Source organism: Hemitrygon akajei, chromosome 29, assembly GCF_048418815.1.
Source record: "Hemitrygon akajei chromosome 29, sHemAka1.3, whole genome shotgun sequence".
NCBI lineage: Eukaryota > Metazoa > Chordata > Chondrichthyes > Myliobatiformes > Dasyatidae > Hemitrygon > Hemitrygon akajei.
The window spans coordinates 47,308,713-47,329,281 of NC_133152.1; the positions used below are offsets into that span (position 1 = coordinate 47,308,713).

Here is a 20,569-nt window from a genome sequence, read left to right on the forward strand (position 1 = left end):
AGGGAAGGAGAGTGGACCATGGGAGAAAGGGAAGGAGAGTGGACCATGGGAGAAAGGGAAGGAGAGTGGGCCATGGCAGAAGGGAAGGAGAGTGGACCATGGGAGAAAGGGAAGGAGAGTGGACCATGGCAGAAGGGAAGGAGAGAGGACCATGGGAGAAAGGGAGGAGAGTGGACCATGGAGGAAAGGGAAGGAGAGTGGACCATTGGAGAAAGGGAAGGAGAGTGGGCCATGGCAGAAGGGAAGGAGAGTGGACCATGGCAGAAGGGAAGGAGAGAGGACCATGGGAGAAAGGGAGGAGAGTGGACCATGGAGGAAAGGGAAGGAGAGTGGACCATGGAGGAAAGGGAAGGAGAGTGGACCATGGGAGAAGGGAAGGAGAGTGGTCCATGGAGGAAAGGGAAGGAGAGTGGACCATGGCAGAAGGGAAGGAGAGTGGACCACGGCAGAATGGAAGGAGAGTGGACCACGGGAGAAAGGGAGGAGAATGGACCATGGAGGAAAGGGAGGAGAGTGGACCATGGGAGAAAGGGAAGGAGAGTGGGCCATGGCAGAAGGGAAGGAGAGTGGACCATGGGAGAAAGGGAAGGAGAGAGGACCATTGAAGAAGGGGAGGAGAGTGGACCATGGGAGAAAGGGAAGGAGAGTGGACCATGGGAGAAAGGGAAGGAGAGTGGACCATGGGAGAAAGGGAAGGAGAGTGGGCCATGGCAGAAGGGAAGGAGAGTGGACCATGGAGGAAAGTGGAGTGGACCATGGGAGAAAGGGAAGGAGAGTGGACCATGGAGGAAAAGGAAGGAGAGTGTACCATGGAGGAAAGGGAAGGAGAGTGGACCATGGGATAAAGAGAAGGAGAGTGGACCATGGAGGAAAGGGAAGGAGAGAGGACCATGGGAGAAAGGGAAGGAGAGTGGACCATGGGAGAAAGGGAAGGAGAGTGGACCATGGAGGAAAAGGAAGGAGAGTGTACCATGGAGGAAAGGGAAGGTGAGAGGACCATGGGAGAAAGGGAGGAGAGTGGACCATGGGAGAAGGGAAGGAGAGTGGACCATGGAGGAAAGGGAAGGAGAGTGGACCATGGGAGAAAGGGAGGAGAGTGGACCATGGAGGAAGGGAAGGAGAGTGGACCATGGGAGAAAGGGAGGAGAGTGGAGCATGGGAGAAAGGGAGGAGAGTGGACCATGGGAGAAAGGGAAGGAGAGTGGTCCATGGGAGAAAGGGAGGAGAGTGGACCATGGGAGAAAGGGAAGGAGAGTGGACCATGGCAGAAGGGAAGGAGAGTGGACCATGGGAGAAAGGGAGGAGAGTGGACCATTGGGGAAGGGAAGGAGAGTGGACCATGAGAGAAAGGCAGGAGAAAGGGAATCAGAGGGGTGTGATAGTGAGGAGGAGAAGAGGTGTGAGGGGAACAAGAATGGGGAATGGAGAAAGGGTGAAGGATGAAGGGGGTGTGATTACCATAACTCAAGGAAATCAATGTTCATGCCATCAGTTTTTTTTATTGTGACACAACATGGAATAGGCCTATCTGGCCCTTTGAAGCACGTTACCCAACAATCCTCAGGATTTTACCCTGGTCTAATCATAGGACAATTTTCAATGACCAATTAACCTACTAACCCGTAGGTCTTTGGACTGTGGGAGGAAATCCACAGGCGGGAATTGACCCCAAGTTGCCTGTACTGTATAAGCATGTGGAATTGGAAGCATGGCAACACTTGCGGGCTGCCACCAGCCCATCCTCGGACATTGTTGACTCAAGCAATGCTTCAATATACATGTGACAAAGTTAATCTCCGATATTGTATGAAAGGCATCCGTCCAACAAAGACTCTTGCATGAACACACACGCAATGCTGGATGTCAGGCAGCATCTACAGAAGCAGATAAACAGTTGATGTGATGAAGTGTCTATGCCTGGCTCTGCCCGAGTTCCTCCAGCAATTTTGTGCCATGTTCCTCGGGATTTCCAGCATCAGCAGAACCTCTTGCACCAAGATACAGAGAGTTCAACGTAAACGTATCAAAGTACATATATCCCATCATCTACAACCCCAAGATTCTTTTTCACGGGTATTCACAGTAAATACAAAGAAACACAATAGAACCAATGAAAAACCACACACAACACAGACAAACAGCCGACCTGGAAACTTTCATTCAGCCATTCCGCTTTAAATGAACTCAAGTCCTTCTGCGCTCCACACCCTTTGCTTCGTTGGAATTCAACATAGAGAATCAATAATTTTTTCAATAAAAGCAGTATAAATAAGCCACTTCTACAACCTACAGGCAAATCACCACAAGCTCCACATTGTCAACACTGTCCGCACCGGAAAAAGAAATGCAATTGTGTATGATCGTGAAACATACATGCTAACGAGGTGGAGGGTGATAACCATTCCTTTATGGGCTAGTAGCAAAAGATGTGCGCACTACTTAGATAGATAGATAGATAGATACTTTATTCATCCCCATGGGGAAATTCAACTTTTTTCCAATGTCCCATACACTTGTTGTAGCAAAACTAATTACATACAATACTTAACTCAGTAAAAAATATGATATGCATCTAAATCACTATCTCAAAAAGCATTAATAATAGCTTTTAAAAAGTTCTTAAGTCCTGGCGGTAGAATTGTAAAGCCTAATGGCATTGGGGAGTATTGACCTCTTCATCCTGTCTGAGGAGCATTGCATCGATAGTAACCTGTCGCTGAAACTGCTTCTCTGTCTCTGGATGGTGCTATGTAGAGGATGTTCAGAGTTATCCATAATTGACCGTAGCCTACTCAGCGCCCTTCGCTCAGCTACCGATGTTAAACTCTCCAGTACTTTGCCCACGACAGAGCCCGCCTACCTTACCAGCTTATTAAGACGTGAGGCGTCCCTCTTCTTAATGCTTCCTCCCCAACACGCCACCACAAAGAAGAGGGCGCTCTCCACAACTGACCTATAGAACATCTTCAGCATCTCACTACAGACATTGAATGACGCCAACCTTCTTAGGAAGTACAGTCGACTCTGTGCCTTCCTGCACAAGGCATCTGTGTTTACATTGTTTAGGAGCCTGATTGTTCAGGAGTAATAACTGTTCCTAAACCTGGTGGTGCGAGAACCAAGGCTCCCTCTACCTCCTTCCTGGTGCTCGTACGGAGAAGTGGACAGTGGCCATGCTCATTTGCCCACCTTCTGCCAATGTCCAACATGGATATGACTCTATCATGCGCACTGGCCTCCCAACATCGAGGACACCTTCAAAAGGCGATGCCTCAAAAGATGGCATCCATCATTAAGGACCCCATCACCCGGGACACCCCTCTTCTCATTGCTACCGTCAGGTAGGAGGTACAGGAGCCTGAAGATACAGACTCAGTGTTTCAGGAACAGCTTCTTCCCCTCTGCCATCAGATTTTTGAACGGTCCATGAACCTGTAAACACTACCTCAGTATTTTTGTTCTCTTTTTGCACCATTTATTTTATTCAATTTTTCTGTATACATTTCTTATAGTAATTTATAATTTTTATTATATATTGCTCTGTACTGCTGCAAAACAACATATTTCATGCCATATGCCAATGATATTAAACCTGATTCTCAACGTTTCCACGTACCTGTTGTTATTGTGCTTAAAGTAAAGGCTGCCCTAGAGAGTTTTTGTGGTTTAATACCACTAGCTGAGCTAATTATTTCATTCTCAGAACAAAATGCAGTTTTTCGGTACCTGGCTTGTACAGAAACCAACCAAGAAACACTGTCTACTTGAACAGCACCACTGACAGCACTCGGACCTTTGCAAAGTTAAAATGAACTGTTGTCGGCAAAGTGGAAAATCAAACATTCTACCTTGAGCATTTCCTCCTCCTTGCCCGGTGAAGCAAACTGATTAGAATTGCCAAGGCTCTGAATTTCATGTTCCTGCCAGGCATGTCCGCACTGACCCAGCTGGGCTGACACAGCGGTGCAGGTTTTCACGGCCTCTGCTGCTATCCTAGGAGCCGGGGGGTGGGGGTGTGCTGCTGGATAACTCACTCACACTCTGTCTGCGTGAGGATTCAGAGTTAAACAGCTCCCAACTTTTACAGGAAGGCTATCCTTGCTAAAAGCGAGGTAAGGGGGTGGGTTTGACAGGGCCCCATTCTCTCATTTACACCTCCCACCTCTGACAAAACTCACTCGCAATATAAAATTGCAGCTTTTTAAAACATGCCTCCAATTCCATATCTTGGCTGTGGATTCGCTTTCACAAAGGGAGAGGGTGGGGCTTCCCGTGGAACGTTGACTAAACCCTTCCACCTACCCGTCGTCGTCAGAGAGCAGCCAGCTACACTCTGAAGAGCAGCACCCTCACCAAGTACCGGAGGAACTCAGCAGGTCAGGCAGCGTCGACGGAGGGGAGTAAACTGTCGAAGCTGGGACTGGAAATCACGGCGAGAGAAGCCAGAATCAGTGGAGGGAGGGGGAGGAGAACAAGCTGGCAGGTGATAGGTGAGACCAGGTGAGGGGGAAGGTGGGTGGGTGAACGGTTGAGTACAGAAACAGACCCTTCAGCCCACAGTTGTGCTGAACCAACTAAATTAGAAATACAATGGCCAATAATCTCTTCTGCCTACACAATGTCCATATCCCTCCATTTTCCTCACATTCATGCTCCTATCTAAACACCTCTTAAAAGTCTCTAATGTTCCTCCCTCTACCACCACCCCAGGCAGTGGATTCCAGACACTCGCCAATCTCTGTGTAAAAAACTTGCCCCTCACATCTCCTTTGAAATTACCCCCTCTCACCTTAAATGCATGCCCTCTTGTATTAGACATTTCAACCCTGGGAAAAAAGGTATGTTCTGTGTCTACGTCCCTCATATTCTTACAAACCCCTGTCAGATCTCCCTCAGCCTTTGCCACTCCAGCAAAAACAAGGTGGGTGGAGGGGTGAAGTAAGACATCGGGAGGCGATAGGTGAAAGAAGTAAAGGACTGAAGAGAATACTGTAGAGTGGACCATGGGAGAAAGGATCTCAGTCCCAAACTTCTCCATAGATGCTGCCTGACCTGCTGAGTTCCTCCAGCGTTTTGTGCCTGTTGCTCGAGAGTTCCAGCATCTGCTGAATCTCTTGTGTTAACTGTCTAGAGTGGATCCTTCAGAAGGCAAGCAGGTAACTCGATCTGTAACTGTGGGACGGACAGAGTTCTGTAATCACAGTCTCAGACCGATGGAACTATGCAGATTGACAGGGCAGACGCACACACACAACAAACAACTAGCTGTTGAGAGATGGACGTTAACTTCTTGTCAATAGATTCACACTCCACTCCAGTCAGTAACCCAGCCAACGAAGCCGGAGCCGGGGGAAATGTTCACAGTCAGTGCGAGAGGAAACATTGTTCAGAAGCCTCACCACTGCATGCTGTACCTGCAACATCACCACGGATTGCTAATTTTATAGTTGAAACACAAATAACTTGTTACTCGATACATACAACATTCCTTGTGCTCAGCTGTGGTTATTTATTCTGAAAAATGATTTGTCGCTCTCTGCTGACTGGAGCAGGCACCCACGGATATCGCTAAGGTCACAGGCACCAGGCCTTGAATGGTCTATCACAGACGACAACTGCTGTCTGAATCCCAGGGTGTAGCACAGGCATGGAACAACTTGCATGCAAAATGCTGAAGGGTCATCATAACTTTAAATTTTCCACACACCCTATTAAAGGTTTTTAATCAGGCTACATTTGTGTGACAAGGTTGGTGGCTAAAGGGTCTGTCCATGGCCTCCTCTACTGCCGCGATGAGCCTAAACTTAGGTTGGAGGAGCAATGCATCATATTCTGTCTGGGTAGCCTCCAACCTGATGTCACGAACGTCGATTTCTTCAACTTCTGATATTTTCTCCCCCTCCCCATTCTCTTTTTTTTTCCATTCTGCATTCTGGCTCCCCTCTTTGCCCTTCTCTGCTCCTCACCCTCCTATCACCTCCACCTGCTGCCCCTCCTTCTTCCCTTTCTCCCATGGTCCACTTCTATCAGATCCCTTTTTCTTCAGCCCTTTACCAATCACCTCCCAGCTTCTCACTTCATCACCCTCCCCCACCCAGCCACCTTACCCCTCACCCCCACCTGGTCTCACCTATCACCTGCCAGCTTGTCACCCTCTCCCTCCTTCTATCTTCTGATTCAGGCTTCTTCGCTCTTCCTTCCCAGCCCTGATGAAGGGTCTCAGCCTGAAATGTCGGCAGGATATCGCTCTCCACAGATGCTGCCTGACCTGCTGAGTTCCTCCAGCATTTTGTGGCTGTTGCTCTGGATTTCCAACATTTCTGGTGTTTTAGAAACAGGACAGTCAACTGGTCTCCCCTGTACAACCTGGTTCTACTTTAGAGAGGACTACCTTGCAGCCTCAGATCAGGATCAGATATGGGATTATTAGACCTTGAAGGTCCAGTTCCTCACTGGGAAATTCCTTACCAGTGAGTGAGGGAGCAGGAGTTGTTTGAACCTGTCAGACTCACTTATTACCTGCGAATATTGACAACATTCCCCTCCACTGCAAGAACATCCAGTCAGGATTAAGAGATTGTGATCCGTGTCCTTGGTGTTCAGACGCTGTCAGGAGCAACACGTAGAGTGCTGGAGCACAGAGCCAGAACCTTCATCCCACCTAGTTCATGCTGAACTGTTATTCTGCCTAGTCCCATCACTTCGCTCCTGGTCCATAGCTCTCTATAGTCCTCCCATCCATGTACCTATCCAAATTTCTTCTAAATGCTGCAATCAAATCTGCATAATCACTTCCACTGATAGTGCATTTCACACTCTCACCACCCTCTGAATGAAAAAGCTCTCCCTCAGGTTCACCCTTAAACATTTCACCTTTTACCCTTAACCCATGACCTCTGGTTCTGGTCTCACCCAGCCTCGGTGGAAAAAGCCTGCTTGCATTTACCCTATCTATACCCCTCATAATTTTGTATACCTCTATCAAATCTTCCTCTTATTCTCCTACACTCTAGGGAATAAAGTTTTAACCAATTTAATCTTTCTCTATAACTCAGGTCCTCAAGTACTGGCAACATGCATGTAAATTTTCCCTGCACTTGTTCAGTCTTATTTACATCCTCCCTGTTTGTAGGTGACCAGAACTGTACACAATACTCCAAATTTAGCCTCAACAATTTCTTATACAACTTCAACATAACATCCCAATTCCTGTACTTTGGCCAATGTCTTTATGACCCTATCTACCTGTGATGTCACTTTAAAGGAATTAAGGATCTGTATTCCCAGATCCTCTCTTCTTAGTGCCCTGCCGCTCACTGTGTAAGTCCTACTCTCTTTGTCAAACCCTCACACTTGTCTTTGAACTCACAGGCAGATTTATTCTGCTGCGCTCTCTGTAGAAGAGGTTAACTTCGTAGGCAAAGTGAGCGGGCAAGAACTGAGCATCAGACCAGAAACACAGACATGATTCATAGTAACCAGTGCACTTTGCCAAGGCACTTGGCAGTGTGCCTGGGTTGGCTTTACATTGAGGGTGGGATGAGGAAGCAGCCTACACTCTGTTGAACTGGGTCACGTTAAAACAGAGATCCCTGTATGATGGAGATTCCAGGCTTTCTTTCAAACTTCAATCCATTTGCCTTGTTTCTCATGACTTTCAGTGGGGTCTGACACACTTAGCAGCAGGATTTCCATTGTTGTTAAGCCACCCCAGCATCTAGAGGACATGTCAAACAGCTCGCTCCAGCAGTTTAATATAAACGGACTCCGGATTGTGTTGGCTTAGGGTGTAGAATTGTGTATTTGCTGAGCGGTTTAACTTTCCTATGCTTGCTTATAACTCTGCAATTTCTTGTGGTCGCATGCAGAGTAGCTGCCATAACAAACCGTTATTCACCTAGATAGGATGCTTTCTATGCAGCATCTATAACAGCCTGGGGCATCAGATTTGGAGTCAATGCGGGCACCCTCTGTAAGAAAGTTTAAATGCTCTTCCCATGTGCAGATGGGTTTCCTCCCACAGTCCAAAGCCATTCCGGTTAGTCGGTTAATTGGTCATTGGAAATTGTACCATGATTAGGCTAGGATTAAATCAGTGGATTGCTGGGCAGTGTGGCTGATTGGGCCGGAAGGGCCTGCTCCGTGCTGTATCGCTGGAATAAAAAATAAATTGATAAAAGTTGACAAGCTTCGACAAGGACTTGCAAACTTCTTTAGTCTCCTGAGGAAACAGAGGAATTGGTGAACTCTCTTGTCTATGGTGCTCCAAGGAACGGAGTTGGTGATGTTCACTCTTCCGAACTTGAAGCTCTCAACTTCAAGTTGAGTTCAGCACCAGTGAAATGGATAATGAACCACCCGTGTTCCTTCTCTTCAGCTGCTCTTTCCTTCCTTTGTCTCTCTTTCTCTGTTCCCTCTCTCCTTGCTTCAGTTCAAGTTTAACTGTCAGCCGTACGCAAGTTCCCATGAATACAACCAAACGAAACAGTGTTACTCTGTGGCCAACGTGCAACACACTTGGTGAGCTAAGGTGCTTCTTTATATCTCTCCTTTGTTCTTATAACACTTAATAAAATTATCATAAGCAACAAGATTTATATCTCATTCTTAACTGCTGAATCACACGAGCATCAGGATCCATCACAGTGGGCCACAAATCTGGCTGAAAATTAAACAAGTCACCTCCGCAGAATCTCTGTTCCAAAGTATATTCCTTCTCCCTTCCTACCTCACCTCCCATTATCCATCTTTCCCAGAACTCTCAGAAGTTTGAGAAGATTTAGTACGACACCAAAGGTTCTAGCAAACTTCTACAGATGTGCTATGGAGAGCATTCGAACTGGCTGCTTCACCATCCGGTACGAAAGGGCCACTGCGCACGATTGGCAAAACCGGCAGAAAGTTGAAAACTCAGCCAGCTCCGTCATGGGCACTTGCCCCCCCCAGTATCGACGACATCTTCAAAAGGCAGCATCCATCATTAATGACCCCCATCACCCAGGACATGCCCTTTCTCATTGGTACCATCGAGGAGGAGGTACAGGAGCCTGAAGACACACACTCAATGTTTTTAGCTTTCCATCAGATTTCTGAATGGGTAAAGAACACATGGACATTACCTCAGTATTTTTCACTCCTTTTTGCACTACTTAAATATTTAAAACATGTACAGCATTGTGCAAAAGTGTTAGGCAGACATATGTAGCTAGGGTGCCTAAGACTTTTGCACGGTACTGTATTAGACAATGTGGAGCTGAGAGCAAATTTGTAAATCTGGTGGGAGCAAAGGATGTTGGGAACCGTGAAGGTGGAGCACCGCAGGGGGGGTGGGGGGTGAGACGGGTGGCAGAGAACGAATGCCAGGGGCGGGTGGCACAAATGCAAATACACCCAGCCCTGAGACACCAAACAATTGATTATGGAATGTCTCTCTGATGTTTCCTGCTCCTTCCTCTCGCCCTTCCCCCTTTCCCAACCATGATTCCCCTCTCCCTGCCCCCTTCCCACTCTCAGTCCACAATAGAGACCCATATCAGAATCAAGTTTATCATCTCTCACGTATGGGTTTGGGGTTTTTTTTGTGTCAGCAGTACAGTGCAATACATAAAATTACTACAGTACTGAACGAAAGTCTTTGGCACCCTTGCCATAAACGTGCCTAAGACTTTTGCACAGGGCTGTATATCTTTCAGTAATTTGTAGATTTTTTATTATTATGTATTGCAATGTACTGCTACCGCAAAACAACAGCTTTCATGACGTACGACAGTGATATTAAACCTGATTCTGACTGTGGAGACAGCTGTTGGACATTCTGCAACACACTATTTAAAGCTTTCTTACTCCATTGGCTGCTCTCCAAACCTCGGGCACTTTTCCTGTTTCGAGTCATTCCCGAAAAATTACAACGAAGATATGATTGGCTGCTCTGCATGTTTCCAGTGAAATCTTTCCTTGGAATTATTTTTTAATTCCTAGGCCAGTGGTTGCTTTATTTCCTTTCTCTATTTCTTTTAATACTTTCTTTGTTTTCAGCTCTGGGAGGTCTGTCCAAGATCTCCCAGATGAACAGAAGAATGATTCAGTTTGTACATTTATTCTTAGTTAGTTGAGATTACGTCACATTTGCGATTATTAAGCGGGACTGTCTCCACAACCTATAGTCCTGCTGAAGGGTCTCGGCCTGAAACATCGACTGTTTACTCTTTTCCATAGATGCTGGCTGGCTTGCTGAGCTCCTCCAGCATTTTGTGTGTGTTACACAATCTATAGACTTATTTTTATTTATTATATATTTTATTTATTTATTCGTTGAGATACAGCGTGGAATAGGCCTTTCTGGCCCTTTGAGCCACACTTTCCCAGCAACCCACTGACTTAATCTTAGCCTAATCATGGGAACATTTACACGGCCACACTAGATGCATCACAATAACCACTTGATACACAGAATGGCAAACTGACACTGCTGTAAAAACTGACTTTTAAACTTGTATCATCTCACATTTCCCCTCCCATTGAAGGTTCTGGACTACATGGAGCCCATTTCGGCAGGGTAGCATAGTGGTTAGCACAACACTTTACAGCACAGGGAACCCGGGTCCATTTCCTGCCGCTACCTGTAAGGAGTTTGTACGTTCTCCCTGTGACCGTGTGGGTTTCCTCCGGGTGCTCCGGTTTCCTCCCACAGACCAAAGATGTACAGGTTGGTAGGTTAAGTGGTCACTGTAAATTGCCCCGTGATTAGGCTAGGATTAAATCGGGGAGTTGCTGGGCGATGTGGATCGAAGGACAGGAAAGGCCAATTCCACGCTGTTTGTCAATAAATAAATGAATTTTGCAGAAACTCTCTCCTCTCAGAAGTGGACTTTCCTCTAAGTGGGAGTTTTCACAGCTGACTCAACCCCAGTTTGTGTAAATGTGCTGGATAGCAACTTTAAACAGGAACCTCGGTGAATCCCCCGCACTCTGTGACCCTGGAACCAACCGATAGCTCGTGAGAAGTAGAGAGAGGCAGCTGGTTGCCAGGTTACCAGTGGCCTCAAGATCAGAGTTAATCAATGGATGCCATTCTGCAGTTGCTGAATAAACACGGACAGCAATCGTCAAGCGGGTGTTCCATTCACTTCTTCCACTGAACTCTGACAAAGGAACATTTTTCTCCAATTACTGAAAGTGTTTTAATGAGCAGGTCCCAGCTGTAATCCCCGTGAATTTAAGCACGTCAGCATAATCCTCGCCTCAGCCAGGTGGTAAAGTTAAAGGTAAGTAGCTTTGGGCCCCTTCTTAAAAACACAAGAGATTCTGCGGCTGCTTGAAATCCAGAGTAACACACACAAAATTCTGGATGAATTCAAGCTGGTCAGGCAGCATCTAGTTCAAAATTCAAAGCTAATTTAATATCAAAGTACAGATATGTCACAATATACAACCTTCACATTCATTTTCTTACAGGCATTCACAGTAAGTATTGCGGATGCTTTAAAGGCACTGGTGAGGCATCACTTGAAGTACTGTGAGCAGTTTTTGGCCCCTTACCTTAGAAAGGATGTGCTGGCATTGGACAGGGTCCAGAGGGGATTCATGAGAACCATTCTGGGAATGAATAGTTAACAGATGAGCTTTGGGCTAGTACCTGTTGGTGTTTAGAAGAGTAAGAGGGACATCTCATTGAAATCTATCAAATATTGAAAGGCCTGGATAGAGTGGATGTGGGGTGAATGTTTTCAATAGTGAGAGTCTAGGACCAGAGGGTACAGCCTCAGAATAGAGTGACGTCCGTTTAGAACAGAGATAAGGAGGAATTTATTTAGCCAGAGGGTGGTAAATCTGTGTAATTTATTGCCACAGACGGCTGTGGAGGCCAAGTCACTGTGTATATTTGGGTTCTTGATTAGTGAGGGTGTCAAAGGTTTCTGGGAGAAAGCAGGAGAATGGAGTTGAGAGGGATAATTTATCAGCTAAAATGGAATTGTGGAACAGACTCGAAGGGCCAAATGGCCTAAGTCTGCTCCTATGTGTACTGCTCTCAACTATTAAAGCCAAGCCACTGATCCACTGAAACCATACATGATACAATTTACACACTCTTTCCCCTCAACTTCACATTGTCCTGTTCCTAGTGCTGGATCCTAATGTTCTTGCAATCTAAAGGTTCTCTGGAAATGAAGAATGAGACATAAAGCTTGTTGCTTATGATCACTTGATTCAGTGTTACAAGAACAAAGAACAAAGCAGAGAGGGCTGAGAGAACAAAGAAAAGACAAAGGAAAAAGCAGTCATGATTGTCTTATTCTCTGACTGGAGACAACAACACTCCAGTGATAACAATTCACCTACAAAATGGCTTGAGTCAAGTTGTGTGACACTTGCTAAAGAAAGCTTAGAAGCTTCCAGAAAAATACTGTACTGTAATTACTGGAAGATTCACAGAAATATTACATGTATATATGTGATTATATCGGAATACAAGCAGGCAAAGGAAAGTTAAATAAAATAACAATTCTTCATCCCTAATCTAACATTCCTCCAAGAGGACCACAACCTTGTCCTAGGGTCTGGAGGCTGGTGTGCCTCAGTGACATGGAGAGCTATGCTTGGTTCTTGGTAGGGTCACCCATGCCAAACAGGTCAAAGGCCAGAGGCCACATAAAGAGGGGTCCACCGTCCTCCAGGTTCAGGAGTTCAGCTCAGGGCTAAAAACCCTGTCTGGTTACGGAAACAGCAATGAAGGATCCTTCATGAGTGTGACTGTATGGACAGACAGAGATGGAGGAGCTTCATTGCTGCCCTAAACGCCAATGGTGTGAAGGGCAGTAAGTAATCTAACATTATCATGAAGACGATAGTTAATGGCAGAAAATAATTTTATTTCTCTCTCCAATCTTTGGGAAAATATAATGTGTAATGTGATCAATTAGGGGATATCCTTAGTAAGGGAGCTTAAGGGGCATTGGCAGTAACATACCAGGGTAATGTAGTGTTTAGTGTGACATTATTACAGCTCAAGGTGTCAGAATTTGGAATTCAATTCGGGCGTTGTCTGTAAGGAGTTTGCACATTCTCATCACGTGGGTTTCCTCAGGTGCTCCAGTTCCTGATCACATTCCGAAGATGTATGGGTTAGTAGGTTAACTGGTCATTGTAAGTTGTCCTGTGATTAGACTTGGGTTAAATCGGTGGGTTGCTGGGCAGTGAGGACCTGTTCCACACTGTATCTCTAAATTAAAAAAATAGATAGAATGGGCAGATTGGTGGCAGATGAAGTTTAAGATAGGAAGGGTGGCATTTTGGAAAGAAGAATAAATGGCAATATAAACTAGGAGAGGGGCTTGTTTTGTTCTTGTTTAGTTGCTTGTTTTGATCTGTCTTGCTGATTACTTCGAGCAGTTTGTTCTGATTTCACGTTTTCACCACCATTTTTGTTTGCTTTTTGATAGACTCTACTGAAGGGTTTTTGATAGACTCTCTTGACTGGTTTTCAATAGACTCTTCTGAAGGATATTTGAAAGACTACTGAAGGGTTTAAGACTCAGTAATTACTGAGTCTTGAACCAGTCTCGCCTTTCTCCTCTAACCTCTCTCATTAAAAAAGTGTTGTTGCCCACAGAACTGTTACTCATTTGATTTTTTTTTATTTTTCATGCCATTCCTTATAAACCTTTGCACTTGTAAATCCCAGTAAGTAAGCAGTTTCTGAGATTCTCAACCCACCCCATATGGCACCAACAACCATTCCACAGTCAAAGTCACTTGGATCACATTTCTTCCCCGTGATGATGTTTGGTCTGAAACCCTTGACCATGTCTGCATGCTTTTATGCACTGAGCTGCTGCCTCATGATTGGCTGATTTAGATATTTGCATTATGGGCAGGCATACAAGTGTACCTAATAAAGTGGCCACTGAGCATACGGCAGCTCAGCATGTCCAGTGTTTGTGGGATCTTGCTTTTGTTGGATTTGACTGTTTAATTCTTAGATTAGACTGTTTTAACTGGTATTTTCTTTATAGTTTTATAATTAATTCTCCGGTTGCATTTCATATAATTACTTATATACTGTACAAATAACTGCCTAGTATGCTTCCTAGTGGTGATGGTATGTCTATGCAGTGTGTTCCCTTAGCGGTTACACAAGGTATGATTCTGGAAGTTTCTCTTGGTTCTGCATTATTTGAATACGGGCTCTCTCATTAGTTGACTCTTATCTACAAATTTGAATGGAATTTCCTTGGGTACAAGAGAGCTGTGCCATGTTAGCATCTAGGACCTTTGCATTCCCTTCACTGGTAGATCTTTATCACTGTTCGTTTCAATTTTTCTTTGTTCTATCAACACTTAATAAAACTATCATGAAGAAACAGGTTTTGTGCCTCTTTCTTGAGTTCTGAAAGAAGCTTTGATTGAAACATCGGAATGCAACACTGTACAAAGTCCCCTACACTTCTTGCATGGCAACAACAAATACAGTTTTAAAAGGACTTTATCAACGGTGCTTTGAGACACCCTGAGCCTGTGCAAAGTGCAACAAAAATGCAAGTTTGTTTTACATAACCTCATGCCAAACCGTTTGCATATTTTCACGTTGAAACAGTTCATTTATAAAGTTAACCTACAACACTAACCAGATTTATAAAGGGCTGCTGTTTGCTCAGTACTGCCCTCCAGTGTTCTTTGGTGGAAGAACAAGCTGGACCTGAACAACATACCATACATAGATAGTCACACCACTCAGGGATTTTGACAATACTATGATCAATTTTTTTCTTTGTGACGGCATGTTTTCTGAGTTTGTAATCATATGTGCTACCTGTGCTATGAGCTTTGTGCTGTTGGTAATGCGTTTTGCACCTTGGCCCTGGAAGAACGCTGTCTTGTTTGGCTATATTCATGTATAGTTGAATGATAATTGAACTTGAACTTCTCGGATCATTTAGCACAGCAGCATGGGATTCCCTGCACAGAAGCAAATACTAAACGCCCAAGCCTGTTTATTTTCTGACAGATCACCCTGCCACCTTCTCTTGGTACAACACAGCATCCACGTTTAGATAAGTAAAGGGAAATTGCGAGGAGTTTGCAACTATTCCTGGATTAACGGTCAGTTCCCAGACCATTGCAATGCTAATATTGAATTCAAGAGGACTACAAGGTGTAATGCTGAGGCTTTATAAGGCACTGGTCAGACTTCACTTGGAGTATTGTGAGCAGTATTGGGCCCCTCATAAAAGAAAGGATGAGCTGACATTGGAGAGGGTCCCGAGGAGGGTCACAAGAGTGATTCTGGGAACGAGAGGATTAACATATGAGGAGTATTTGATGGCTCGGGGTTTAGAAGAGTGAAGGGGGATCTCATTAAAATCTATTGAATATTTAAAGGTCTAGATAGAGTGGAAGTGGAGAGGATGTTTCCTATAGTGGGGAGTCTAGTTTATGCGAAGAAGGCAGGATAGTGGAGTTGAGGGGGATAGTAAATCAGCCATCAGCCTGAGCGGACTTGATGGGCCAACTGGGCTAATTCTGCTCCTGCGTTTTATGGTCTTATTGATCAGGGTCACGAGTTCAATCCCCACCACAGGAGTTGTGAAATTTTCATTTGAATAACTAAGGAAATATGAAATTTAAGTAAAAAACTCTGGTCTTAGCAACAGTAATGATAAACCACAAGCCACACGACCTCATTCTCCTGTCTTCTCCCCTTATCTTTTGATATTCTTACTAATCAAGAACCTATCAAACTCCACTTTAAATATACCCAATGACTTGTTCTCCACAGGCATCTGTAGCAATGAATTCCACAGATTTCACCATCCTCTGGCTGATGAAATTCCTCCTCATCTCTGTTCTAAAGGGATCTCCTTCTATTCTGAGGCTGTGCCCACTGGTCCTAGACTCCCCCAATATTGGAAACATCTACTCCAAGTTCACTCTGTCTAGGCCTTTCGATATTCAACAGGTTTCAATGAGAAAGCTCTCTAGTTTACTCTGTCTCTTGGAGAAGAAAATCTAACATTTTCTTTCCTTTGTCTGACTCTAGCCTGCCCTGTTCTAACATTGTGGATGCCACAGCTAAGCAAGCACCACTTCCTCTAGAGGCTAAAGAAATTTGTCATGTCCCCGTTGACCCTCACTGATGCACCATATAAAGCATCCTGTCTCAGCCTGGTGTGGCAACTGCTCTGTCCGTGACAGCAAGAAACTGCAGAGAGTTGTGGACACAGCTCCGCACATCACAGACAGCAGCCTTCCCTCTTCTCAGTATGTCTACACTCTCACTGCCTCAGTGAGGCTGGCAGCATAATCAAAGATCCCACCCACCCAGACGTTCTCTCTCCCCCCCCCCACCTTCCCATTGGTCAGAAGATACAAAAACCTGAAAGCACTTACCACCAGGCACAAGGACAGCTTCTGTCCCACTGTTATAAAACCATCAAATGGTCTCCTAGTACGATAGATCTCACGATCTACCTCACATAAAATACTAGAGGAACTCAGCAGGGCAGGCAGCATCTGTGGAGAGGAATCTGCCCTGGGTCTAGCACACAAGTGCCATTATGAAGAGAGCACTGCAGTGCCTCTCTCTACTTTCTAGAAGATTCTGCATAACATCAAAAACTTTGACAAATTTCTTTTGAGAAGTGGAGCAGAGTATATTCATTGGTTGCAGTGCAGCCTGGTATGGAAATACCAATGCCCTTGAATGGAAAATCCTACAAAAAGTAATGGCTATCACCCAGTCCATCACGGGTAAAGCCCTCCCCACCACTGAGCACGTCTACGTGGAGTGCTGTCGCAGGAAGGTAGCACCCATCATCAAGGACCCCACCATCCAAGCCTTGCTCTCTTCTGTTGGGAAGGAGGTACAGGAGCCTCAGCTCCCACACCACCAGATTCAGGAGCAGTTATTACCCCTCAACCATCAGGCTCCTGAACTAGAGGGGATAACTTCACTCGCCCCATCTCTGAACAGGACTCACTTTCAAGGACTCTTAATCTCATGTTCTCGATATTTATTGCTTATATACATAATATTATTATTAATTTTTTTCTCTTTCTTTTTGTACAGTCTGTTGTTTTTGTACATGTTGCTTGTTGTCTGTCCCGCTGGGTGAGGTCTTTCATTGATTCTATTGTGTTTCTTGCGTGCAAGATAATGAATAACAGGGTGACATACTGTATATGTACTTCAGTAATAAATTGACTTTGAACTTTGAATAATCAGTCATAAGCAAAAGAGATGCTGCAGATGGTGGAAATCTCATTGACATGAGAGATTTCTCAAGTGCTATTCGAAATTTCCCGCATCCTCAGAGTCTCGTGTCACAGTTTCGATTTTGCTGCCTGCACTGCACTTTCTCCGTAACTCTGACACTTTATTCTGCATTCTGTTATTGTTTTCCCATTTGTACTAGAGAAGTGTGCAAAGATGCTTTCAAAAATAATGAAATGAGAAGTTTCTAAGTATCAAGAAATTTACTATAAAGAGCAGTGTAAGAGCATTTCAGTGCATGTTTCGGTGTACACAAGACAAATAAAACTAATCCTTCATCGCTACGTTGCAGTTAGTTCAATGGCCTGGTGATGCTACACAGGATTCCATATCCTCCTGTAACCAAAGAGAAAATTATGTAGTGAAAGATGGACAGACTTCAGTGGAAAGCAAAATGCTTTCAACCTTAATGTCTGCACTGAGTAAGTTTTGAAATCTTCACAATTCATTTCTTTCTATTTCGATCAGCAGCATGATGGATGAACCCTAGCTCGAGCTGACCTCTCTTGTCACATTGTGCTGTGAGTTTATTTGACAGCAATCAGGCCTGCTATCTGGTTAGAGCCTGTATTACACCAATCAACACGAGTCTACTGTCAGAATACCCTCTCACTGCATTACACTTTGGAGTCCTCGGAGACCACTACAGCAGCATTTATTGTCTTTGAAAGACAGAAATGTCAGCGCTTGTAGAGATTGCTTTGAGAGGGGATTGGGTTGAGCAGGAGACTCAATGGAACATCTTTAAAACTTAACAAAGTTCAAAAGTTCAAAGTAAAGTTATTGTCAAAGTGCGTGTACCTGAGATTAATTTTCTTGTGGGCATTCATGGTGGAACAGAGAAATGCAACAGAATCAGTGAAAAACTACACAGAGACTGACGAACAACCGATGAGCAAAGGAAGACCAACTCTGCAAATACAAAAAATCTTAAGTAATAATGAGGACATAAGTTGTAGAGACCATAACGTCATAAGACCAGGTGTAGAATTAGGCCATTCCACCTATCGAGTCTGCTCTGCCATTGCTAATCAAGGATCTATCAACTTCCGCTTTAAGTATACCCAATGACCTGTCCTCCATAGCTGTCAAAGGTTAGGGGAAGAAGGCAGAAGAATGGTGTTGAAAAGGATAATGAATCAATCATGGAGCATTTTTGCTGGGCCACATGGCCTAATTCCACTGCTGTGCCTTGTGGTCTAATTGGTTGCATCACAGCCCGGTATGGAGGCTCCGATGCATGAACTCAGTCAGTTCTTTCATGGGCACAACTCTTCCACCATTAAGGACATATTCAAGAAGGCGGCAACCATCACTAAGGACCATCACCACCCGGGACATGGCCCAATTTAGTTATTGAGATACAGTGTGGAGGAGGCCCTTCTGGCCCTTCGAGCCCTGTCGTCTAGCAGCCCCCAATTTAACCCCAGCCTAATTACACGACAATTTATATTGACCAGTTAGCTTACCAACCTGTATGTTTTTGGACTGTGGGAGGAAACCAGAGCACCCGGAGGAAACCCACATGGTCACGGGGAGAACGTACAAACTCCTTACAGACAGCGGTGGGAATTGAACCTGGGCTGCTAGTGCTAACCACTATGCTACCACACCACCCATGCAGTCTCTGGAGTTTACAGAGAATGGTGCAAAAAGCCAAAAATCCTGTGAGTGAAAGCACCTGGTTATTGAGAGAGGTCAGAGGAGAATGGCCAGACTGGGTCAGGATGACTGGTCAATGAGAGAGGTCAGAGGAGAATGGCCAGACTGGGTCAGGATGACTGGTTAATGAGAGAGGTCAGAGGAGAATGGCCAGACTGGGTCAGGATGACTGGTCAATGAGAGAGGTCAGAGGAGAATGGCCAGACTGGGTCAGGATGACTGGTCAATGAGAGAGGTCAAAGGAGAATGGCCAGACTGGGTCAGGATGACTGGTCAATGAGAGAGGTCAGAGGAGAATGGCCAGACTGGGTCAGGATGACTGGTCAATGAGAGAGGTCAGAGGAGAATGGCCAGACTGGGTCAGGATGACTGGTTAATGAGAGAGGTCAGAGGAGAATGGCCAGACTGGGTCAGGATGACTGGTCAATGAGAGAGGTCAGAGGAGAATGGCCAGACTGGGTCAGGATGACTGGTTAATGAGAGGGGTCAGAGGAGAATGGCCAGACTGGGTCAGGATGACTGGTCAATGAGAGGGGTCAGAGGAGAATGGCCAGACTGGGTCAGGATGACTGGTTAATGAGAGAGGTCAGAGGAGAATGGCCAGACTGGGTCAGGATGACTGGTTAATGAGAGAGGTCAGAGGAGAATGGCCAGACTGGGTCAGGATGACTGGTTAATGAGAGAGGTCAGAGGAGAATGGCTAGACTGGGTCAGGATGACTGGTCAATGAGAGAGGTCGGAGGAGAATGACCAGACTGGGTCAGGATGACTGGTCAATGAGAGAGGTCGGAGGAGAATGGCCAGACTGGGTCAGGATGACTGGTTATTGAGAGAGGTCAGAGGAGAATGGCCAGACTGGGTCAGGATGACTGGTTAATGAGAGAGGTCAGAGGAGAATGGCCAGACTGGGTCAGGATGACTGGTTAATGAGAGAGGTCAGAGGAGAATGGCCAGACTGGGTCAGGATGACTGGTCAATGAGAGAGGTCAGAGGAGAATGGCCAGACTGGGTCAGGATGACTGGTCAATGAGAGAGGTCAGAGGAGAATGGCCAGACTGGGTCAGGATGACTGGTCAATGAGAGAGGTCAGAGGAGAATGGCCAGACTGGGTCAGGATGACTGGTCAATGAGAGAGGTCAGAGGAGAATGGCCAGACTGGGTCAGGATGACTGGTCAATGAGAGAGGTCAGAGGAGAATGGCCAGAGTGGGTCAGGATGACTGGTTAATGAGAGAGGTCAGAGGAGAATGGCCAGACTGGGTCAGGATGACTGGTTAATGAGAGGGGTCAGAGGAGAATGGCCAGACTGGGTCAGGATGACTGGTTAATGAGAGAGGTCAGAGGAGAATGGTCAGACTGGTTCAAGCTGACAGGAAGGTGACAGTAACTCAAATAACCACACGTTACAACAGTGGTGTGCAGAAGAGCATCTCTGAATGAACAACACATTAAACCTTGAAACGGATGGGCTACAGCAGCAGACGACATTGAACATACACTCAGTGGCCACTATTAGGTACACTAAATATCTAATATAGTGGCTGCAAGGTGTATTTTTCACTGGGTCCCCTCAAACCCCATTGACACTGAATAAACTGTTAGCTTTTGATTCCCTTTTTTATTTTTGCAGCAGGCTTGT

General features: G+C 45.4%; 1 protein-coding gene across 16 annotated transcripts in view; it reads right to left on the reverse strand.

Annotated features, from left to right (window-relative positions):
* rap1gapa (RAP1 GTPase activating protein a) overlaps positions 1–20,569 on the reverse strand; it is a 529,693-nt gene that overhangs the window by 238,122 nt on the left and 271,002 nt on the right. The window contains exon 1 of one of the 16 annotated variants that reach the window (XM_073032353.1): positions 3,849–4,050. The exons of the other annotated variants lie outside the window; for them this stretch is intronic. Coding sequence (XP_072888454.1) covers positions 3,849–3,931 — 83 coding nt within the window. The 5' untranslated portion in view covers positions 3,932–4,050. Of the gene's footprint in view, positions 1–3,848; positions 4,051–20,569 lie in introns of those variants that run through there. 16 annotated transcript variants of the gene reach the window in all.